This window comes from Monodon monoceros, unplaced genomic scaffold (genome assembly GCF_005190385.1).
Source record: "Monodon monoceros isolate NGI ecotype Baffin Bay Population unplaced genomic scaffold, NGI_Narwhal_1 Super_Scaffold_5, whole genome shotgun sequence".
Lineage (NCBI taxonomy): Eukaryota > Metazoa > Chordata > Mammalia > Artiodactyla > Monodontidae > Monodon > Monodon monoceros.
The window spans coordinates 17430312-17439326 of record NW_021703782.1 but is presented as its reverse complement, the minus strand read 5'-3'; the positions used below and the strand labels follow the sequence as shown (position 1 = coordinate 17439326).

General features: G+C 53.0%; 1 protein-coding gene across 2 annotated transcripts; it reads right to left on the bottom strand.

The window, feature by feature from the left end:
* Positions 1–519: 519 nt before the first annotated feature.
* On the bottom strand, positions 520–4975 carry LZTS1 (leucine zipper tumor suppressor 1). 2 transcript variants are annotated; one of them, XM_029203420.1, is made up of 4 exons: positions 4599–4943; positions 2593–3384; positions 934–1185; positions 547–759 (listed from the first exon to the last, which is right to left on the bottom strand). In XM_029203420.1, exons 1-4 carry the CDS (start codon positions 4941–4943, stop codon positions 547–549), a joined length of 1602 nt encoding a protein of 533 aa, XP_029059253.1. The 2 variants fall into 2 exon arrangements, with proteins under 2 accessions (XP_029059252.1, XP_029059253.1); XM_029203419.1 differs by having other exon boundaries at positions 520–1185; positions 4599–4975.
* Between the last annotated feature and the right edge of the window lie 4040 nt (positions 4976–9015).

The window sequence follows — 9015 nt, the reverse complement described above, 5'->3', positions numbered from 1 at the left end:
CCTACCCCTCCGTGGCCAGGGGAAGATAGCTCAGGTTACGACCAGGTCAGATTCCAAAGCTTCTGGTCATCAATCCTTGTGTTCTATTCCCAAGGCATCCAGATGTGCTGGGGGCCAGGGGGGCAGGGGGGGTGGTTCGGGGAGGTGGGGGCGAGAAAAGAAGTGTGGGAAGAGAGGTGGAAGGGAGCTTCCATCCTGGGGAGGCCACTGGCCTTCATGGTAGTCACCACCCTCGCGGGGAGAGGGTATCTCTAAGTAGTTTGAACAAAGGCCAAGGTTTAGGGAGCCCTTAACCAAATGATGGAGATCTGGGGACTCATCTCTTGGCAAAGCTAGAGGTCTGGCAGGCTGCAGGGATGCTAAGCATTGGAATGTGGGAAAGGCGGTGAGAGGCCGTGTAGCAGCCCCTCCCCTCCCCCCCTCCCCTCGAGGTCTGTGCTTCTCTCAGAGGCCTGAGCAGGGGAGATGGGGAGAGGAACCCCCACTCATGGGCTCAGCACCCCTGTCTCCCAATGCCAGGTCCCCGGCTCCCTCCCAGGAGGCCCCTCAGATTTCGGTGGCAATAATGTCCTCATAAGGGATGTCAGCCCCTTCGAGGTCAATCTCAAAGGGCTCCCCTGCACCATCCGCGCGGGCCAGCTGCTGCAGCGTCTTTTCCAGGCGCTGGTTCCGCTGGTACATGGCCAGGTAGCTCTGCTGCAGCTGCTTCTGGTACTGGATCACCTTCTCCTTCTCCTCCTTCCATAGCAGCCGCTCATGCTGGAAGCCTGAGGACATCTGGTCGTGGCCCTGCCGCTCCTCCCTGAGCTCGGCCCGCAGCCGTTCCAGCTCCCGCTGCAGGGCGGGCACGTCCTCGGCGGAGGCAGGCCCCAGGGCGGCCGTGTCCCGGCCCCGCGGCAGGGCAGCCTGGGCCTGAAGCTCCAGCAGGTTCACCTTCTCCCGCAGGAGCTCCGCCTCATTCTTCTTGCGCTGCAGCTCGTTCTCGCAGACCTCCAGCTCCAGGCCCTTGGTGCGCAGCGCGCTCTCCAGGTCCTGCGTCTTCAGCTCCAGGCCCTCCAGCCTGCCCCGCGTATCCTTCAGCTGCGCCTTCAGGTTGAGGATCTCGCTGGCCTTAGCGTTGATCTCCGTCTGGGACTCCTTCAGCTGCTGCTTCAGGAGAGAGATCTCGCCAGACTTCTGGCACACCTGCCGCGGGGCGGGGACAAGACAGAGAGCCAAGGGGTGAGAGGTGGCACCTTACTTGTAAACTGAGGATCAGTAATAGTACCGATTTCTTAGGGTTGTTGTAAAGACGAAATGAAAGAACCTAGGGCCTGGCATTAATAACCACTCTGTGAATTATTATTATAAATATGTTTGCAATGTATTTCTGTGTTATTGTGAATGTTTAATTTATTTTATTTAATTTATTGTTTTACCATACAGCCTGACTGGATAACCTGGGAGTGAGGTCACAGCAATGTCCAGCTTGGTTCCGGACTAGACAAACAAGGATGGATGTGTTGTGAAGCCAGCACTGGCTTATGCCTCTGACATGCCCTGAAGTGTCCCAAGTCCTGGCTGAGAAACCATGGCTGGGGTAGGGTCTGCTGTGCCAACACTGACGGGAAAGAGGAGAGGGAGTGGTTCCATGGCTAAGGTCCTGTCCTCTTCGGGAAACCCGGCAAACAGAAAGTGACACTCCCTTCCCACCCGTCTGGTGCCTCCATCCGTCACTTCCACTGAAAGGATCCTTTCCTCCTACCCCTGATAACACCTGTTGCTCTAATTTCCAGGATGAGTACAGGCAGCTCAGTGCAAACAGATGCTGTGTGGCCAAGGGTGTGTCACCTCGACCTCGGGGGGTGATGCTGGTCTAACCAGACCCAAGGAGCCCTCAGCCCCTTCCCAGGGCAGGAGTCTTTGGGGTGAATGCCGTGCACACCCCCTCCCGGTCCCCTGCACCACCTCTCAGGTGAGAAAAGAGAGCAGGATGAGGGGTTAGGCTGTTCTCCAGCGAGTCGCTTCACTTGCAGGTGTGCCTGAGTGGGTGTATGTGTATGTGAGCCCCTTTCTTCCTGTCCTACGTTTCCATCTCAGCCCACCAAATAGAAGCCCCACTCGCACTTCTGTGAGGAATTCTGTCCCTGAGACCTGCACCGGTGCGGCCGCTCCTACCAATGGGTGGAGTCCCTTGCCTCAAAAGTCGCAGGTGATAACTGTGCTCTCTCGTGGCTCTGGGGCCAGCATGAATTCAGGATGGTCTGTGGTCCTCCTGGGCCTCTGTGAGCAGATGCAGTGAGTTGGCCCTGAGACAGCCCAGCTGGGACTCGGCTCTCTCGCTCCAGCTTCTCAGCCGACAACTCGGTTAGTAAGTTCAATTCTGGCCATGAGGCACCGGGGTGGGGAGAGGAGGAAGCCCGGACTAAGAGTACCCCCAACTTGGTTTACCACGGAGCCCCTTATTTGGGTCATGAAACGGGTACTTCAGCCCAGTTTCCCCGGGCAGTTGTGTTCCCCCCCATTGCCTAGAGCCTGGAGGAGGCCTGGAGAAGGCTGGGGGGTGGGGGGCGCTGGCACCGAACCCCTGCCCGCCCATGCCCACATCCTCACCTCCCACTGCGTCTCCTCCAGCGCGGGGACGAAGCTGGTCTTCTCCTTCTCATAGGACCTGAGCTTGGTCTCCAGCAGGTCCTGCTCCTTCATGAGGCTCTCGAGCTCCTGCCGCAGCTGCCGCTTCTCCTGCTGCAGTTGGAGCACCTGCAGGTGCAGCACCTGCTGGGCGCGCTGGCTCTTCTGTGCCACGGGCTTCAGCTTGCTCTTGGGCTCCAGCCCCTCTGGCTCGTCCTTGCAGCGCCGCGGTCGCTCCTCGTAGGCCTGGCTGGCGGCCAGCCCCTTCTCCTCAAAGCTGCGGTGCAGCTTCTGGAGCTCACCCTCCCTCTCCAGCAGTTTCTGCTCCAGGTCCTGGACGGTGCACTGGTCCGTGGAGATGGGGGAACGGATGGAGCCCTTGTCCCCCCTGCTCGGGTGGGCCAGCTTGCTGCCCCCGTCGGAGAAAGACAGGGCCTTCAGGCTCATCATGTTGCTGTCCTGGAGGAGGATGCCCTGAGTGATGTTGTGGGCTGAGCCCCCAAAGCGGCTGGCGGGCCCCACCGGTGTGACCAGCGGGTCCAGCTGGTAGCTGCTGGTGGTGCTGTGAGTAGGCAGGCTGGACATGGAGTTCCGGCCGGAGTCAGACAGCGCCCCGGAGCACAGGCCGGGCTTCAGCCCCTGCTCCTCGGGCTTGTCTGGAGGCGCGGGGTGCAGCTGGTGGCTGGCGCTCTCGGGGGATGAGTGGAGGATGGCGCCCGACCGTGGCAGCACCGGCTTGAAGGCCGTGGGTCTCACAGCACCCTTCTCCAAGTCCTGGGGAGGAAAACAGGCATATGGAGCCCGTGTCTTCCCCTGATGCACCCCCAGCCGGGTAGGCGTGCTGGCCACGTGTCACCTTCCTGGTCGGGAGCCATAGGTGACCTCACCTGTTGCTCTGAAGGAGCCAAAGGTGGTGAATCTCTCCCGAGGAGGAGAAATTCCTCTGTGCCTGGGGACGTCCTGAAGGGTCATGAGGCACTCTGTATTGTGAACTACAAACCTGTCACCACCTTGACCCACCTTCCACCCCAAGATACCAAACGACTCTTAGATTCACTGGCTGAGACCCCCGTGCCAGGGCTCTGGGGCTCTGTGTGGTGCACGTAAGGACACTGGACGTGTGTCCTTGCCCCTTGCAGTCAGCCAGGAGCTGGAACAGTGGCCGTGACCTGCCCCGGAGGTTGGGGGAATCGCTTGAAATAATCATCCTTTCCCTAAAGCCGTCATTTTCATTATTAGAGGACTTCACAGTTCACAGGCTCTTTACTTTCAAAAACTTAAAGCTCTATGCAAACATATGGGGCCATTTCCTAGCACATCAACGCCAAAGATTCATCTTCCCAGGTGAGGCCAGGGCACTGAATAGGAACAATGTTTTCAGTGTCCACTGGCGGGACCCATGAGAGCTTGAGCCAGCATGAGGGCTGGACTTCTGAGTACGTGGGACTCTTTGCCCTCATCCCTGCTAGACTGTTGATGAGAACAAACCCACAGGCCTTAACCGGTCAAAGATGCTTTGGGGCCAGCTTGAGCTGGAGCTGCTGCCCAACCAGAGCAGAAAAGGAGGGGAAAGCCCACCTCCATGAATCGTCTAAGGAGAGAAGCTGCCAGCTCTCTCCAAGTGCCCTCTCTACCTGTTCCTCCACACGCTCAGCGAGCCCCCTCTCTTTCCCATGCGTTTGAAAATGTTGCTGTCCGTCCTACCTTGGCAATCCTGAGTTACAGCCCAGCAGAGCTCAGGAAGGCTTTCATTTCCCCTTTGCTCTCTGCTGAAAGCTCACCCAGGACTTCTGCATCAGAGGACTGACCGACGTGCCCATTCCTTTGTCCAATCTTGCTCTCTGCTGTGGCTGAGCACTCCTGCCCTCTCTGCATCACTCAGCCTCTTGGAGATGTATGCGTTTAGACCTCCACTGCCACCCCTCCCGGCCCCAGGCCTCTCTCCTGCCTTTCCAACCCAGCCACCCACACCAGAGACCCCCGCTTACCATTTCCAGCTGGTTGGAGAAGGGCATGAGCTTGGGTGGGGTGGACGGGCCAAAGTCCACCCCGGCCTGGCCCCCTAGGTCCCCACTGGACAGTGCAGTGTAATCGGGGCGGTGGGAGCCCCGGGCCTTCTGGCTGACCTTGATATAGAAGAAGTCTTCACTCTTGCCCATTTTGGAGCTGGACTTGCCATGACCCGAGTCCTGGGAGAAGCCAAATCTCAGCAGGCCGTCTGAATACCGATTGAGCTTCTTGAGGTGGGAGGACTTGCGCAGCTTGTACTGGGAGGCCCGGCAGTGCTTACTGTGGAAGCCGTGGCCGGAGATGAGGCTGCTGACGCTGCCCATGGTGACGCGGGGTCGGGGACAGGCAGGGCAGAGCGGGGGACCTGGCGTGGCTGTGGCAGTCCTGGCTCCGCCAAGAGGCTGCGGTCATAGCAGAAGCCTCACAGAGCCCGGGAGAGCCAAGACCTGGAAGGAGACACAAGCGGGAATCAGCCTGGGATGGGGCCGGTCACTGCACAGTCCCCGCCGGTGACTTACAGAGGAGGCATTCTGACCGTGAGATCTGGGCAACAGAGAAATGCATGTTTCTCCTAACAGAAGCTCAGCCCTGTCTCTGTTATTGTCTCTGTTATCTCATTCTTCCTTTGTCCTCTACTTTAGCAAACATCCATTGGGAGCCTACATCGGGAAGGCCCTGTTCTCAGCACTGGGATGCAGAGGCGACTAGAACAGTCACAGTCCCTGCACTCATGGGGCTTGTGTGTAGCCTAGTGTGGACTGGCCACAAACAGATCAATGTGTCCGACCTCAAGTGATCTAGGTGCTACGGGGAAAATAAAGCAGAGTGAATGGGATGGCATTCTGGGAGGTGGTTATTTTATGCAGAGAGTACGAGGGAGGCCTCTCTGTTGAGTATCATTTGGAGAGACCTCAAGAAAACGAGGGAGCAAGGCACATGGAGATCTGGGAGGAGAAGGAAGAAGCTCAGGGGCAGCCCCAAGGGCAAAGCCCTGAGTTCCTGTGTGGAGTATGATGGGCATTTGTGAGATCAGCAAGGAGACCAGTCTGGCTGGAGGGTGGTTAGCAAGGGGGGCACAGGGGATGTAGACGTCAGAGAGCTAGCAGGTGTCAGGCAACAGAGAACCTGGCTGGCCATAAGGGCTTTGGCTTTTAGTCTGATGAGCTGAGGAGCCCCCAGATGGCTTTAAGCAGCGGACAACCTGATCTGACTTCGGCTGTGGAGGGTCACCCTGGTTGCTGAATGGAGAAGAGACCATTGAAGGAACTGGGTGGAAAGTGGTGGGCCAGTTAGGGCAGATGAGGGACTCACATGGCTGGGCCAAGGGCGGTAGTTATGGATTCAATTTTAGATGTAATTGTAAGGTTGAGCTGATAGGATTAGTTAAAAGATTGGCTGCAGGGAGTTAAAGAGTGGCGTCTAGGATGACTCCAATAATCTTGTCTAAGCAACTAGAAAAAGTAAGTTGCCATTTATTGAGATGCAAAAGACCACAAAAGGAGCCAGTCTGGGATGAAGTCGGGGTGGAAGATAAGAGTTTGGTTTAAGACATTAAGTTTGCAAAGCCCATTAGACATCCAAGGAGTGATGTGCAGTAGGGAACAGGATGGCTGTGGAGCGGGGGAAGCTGCAGATTTCCATGTACAAGGCGTTTGTGCAGAGAAGCCAGGTTTGAGACTAGATGAAAAAGCAAAGGCAGGAAGACCAGAGAAATGTGAGGACTGGTTCACGGAGGCCAGGAAGGTGATGGGGAATGAGGAAGAGACACTGAGAAGGCTGTGAGAGAGATGCAGGAGACCCGCAAAAGGCAAGGATGAGGATGGTGTCAAGTGCTGCTGAAATAAGAGGGTGACCGAGAATCGGTCAATGGATTTGGCCATGTGGAGGCCACCAGTGACCCTGGTGGGTCAAGAGCAGTTTTGGTGGAGTGGCGGGAAGAAAGGCTGACTGGAGAGCGTTCAGGAGTAAAAGAGGGGAGAAATAATTGTATCCGTGGACACTGAAAAGTACGTGATAGACTTGGCTTGCATTCCCAGTTATGCTCCCTGCCAGCTATGACTCAGGAGGTAAACACTTTCACATCTTTAACCTTCAGTTTCACAGACACTTAAAAAATTCCTTTAAAGTAATAGGACTGCATCTTATAATCAAAGCTGAAAACAGTAACAACGACCTTGCCAGTCACCAGACAGAGGAACGCACTGGAAGGCAACGCGGGCACTCTCGCAGACACAGGCAAATCACGAAGCGTAGGTCACGTGATTTTTAGAGCTCGGAAAGGCTGTGTGGCTGTCATGCATTGGGAAGGGGTATTTCTCAGTCAGTCAAAAGACAGATGATCCAATTAAATGGGGGGACTACAAGTTTAATAAAATAGGAAATGCAGAAGGAACCCTGCATTCTTTATTATGCTCTAAATTACCCTGTCAATCCGAAAGGGGCGAGAGACAGCCCAGGTGGGTGATGAGGGTGTATGGGCACAGCTGAGGGAGCCAGAAGACTCTTCAGACTCTGAAGGTGAAGGCTCAGATTCCAACGTGCATTGTCATCTTGAAGAATAAAGTGGTTATGTTATGAATGAATACATTCTATATTCCAATCCTAAAAGTACAACACAACAAAACAGCATTGTGTAAGCGTAATGTATTTTTTCCTATGAAAAGCTTTTATTAAACTGATGGCCTCTTAGAATCAGGGAACCACGGTGATGCCTCATGCGGTCATTATGAGCAGTTTATTGGAGCCCATCAGAAGCTAATAGGTCTGGTACATTTATTGAAAGCCTAGTACATAGTTGGTGCTCCATAAATGGGAGGTATTTTCATTGGTATCTATGATTTATATTAACTATAGTTGTTCTCTCCAGCATTCGTCATCCCTGTGTTGTCTTCAATGGCCATATCTCATTTTCCAGAACTAGTTCTCTTCCTTCCAAATGCAACTTTCCTGCATCTCATTCCCTGAGAGCACAATTTAGGAGTATGAAGTTACTCTGCTAATTTAACAGCTGACAGTGACAAAATGTGTTTCTCATGCCCCAGGTCATCCATCTCTTGCTTAGCTGAGGCCTCCAGGTCATATGAGGCAAATATTCTATTGCTGTCCATATGTAGGGAATTTTTGGCCAAAGGACTCTCCTGCACTCTGCACATTCTACCAGTTGGACAACTGGTGACTTACTTTTTGTCCATCCAATTACACATTTGTGAGCATCTACATGGATAGTGTTGTAGAGATAAGGCCACTGGCTATGGCATCAGACAGATTTGGAGTTGAAAATTAACCTCTCTTGAGTTTTCTTTGCTTACAAAATAGAAATAATCATTATTTCACAGGATCAGTATGAGGATGAAGCAAACTCACAGAAGTCAAGTGCAATGCTTGGCACATGGTAGGTGCTGTCCAGAGGTGTGTGTGATCAATACAAGGACAGGACTAGGGTACCATCTAGAAGTGTGTAACAGTTGGAGCAGAACTATAACACTGGGAAGACAGGTAAAATGAATATGTCTGCAACTCATACAACTCAATAACAAAAAAACAACCCAGTTGAAAAATGGGCAGAAGACCTAAATAGACATTTCTCCAAAGAAGACATACAGATGGCCAATAGGCACACGAAAAGCCGCTCATCATCGCTAATTACCAGAGAAACGCAAATCAAAACTACAATGAGGTACTGCTTCACACCAGTCACAATGGCCATGATTAAAAAGTCTACAAATAACAAATGCTGGAGAGGGTATGGAGAAAAGAGAACCCTCTTGCACTGTTGGTGGGAATGTAAATTGGTGCAGCCACTATGGAGAACAGTATGGAGGTTCCTCAAAAATCTAAAAACAGAGTTGCCATATGATCCAGCAATCCCACTCCCGGGCATATATCCAGATAAAATTCCAAAAGATATCCAGATAAAATTCCAAAAGATACATGCACTCCTATGTTCATAGCAGCACTATTTACAATAGCCAAGATTGACAGATGAATGGATAAAGAAGTTGTGGTGTGTGTGTATATACACACACACACACACACACACAGTGGAATACTACTCAGCCATAAAAAGGAATGAAATAATGCCATTTGCAGCAACATGGATGGACCTAGAGATTATCATACTAAGTGATGTAAGCCTGACAGAGAAAGACAAATACCATATACATACCACTTATATGTGGAATCTAAAATACGACACAAATGAACATATCTACGAAACAGACTCACAGACATAGAGGACAGACTTGTGGTTGCCAAGGTTGGAGGGGGATGGGGGAGTGATGGATTGGAAGTGTGGGATTAGCAGATGCAAACTATTATATATATAGGATGGATAGACAACAAGGTCCTACTGTATAGCATAGGGAACTATAGTCAATAACCTGTGATGAACCATAA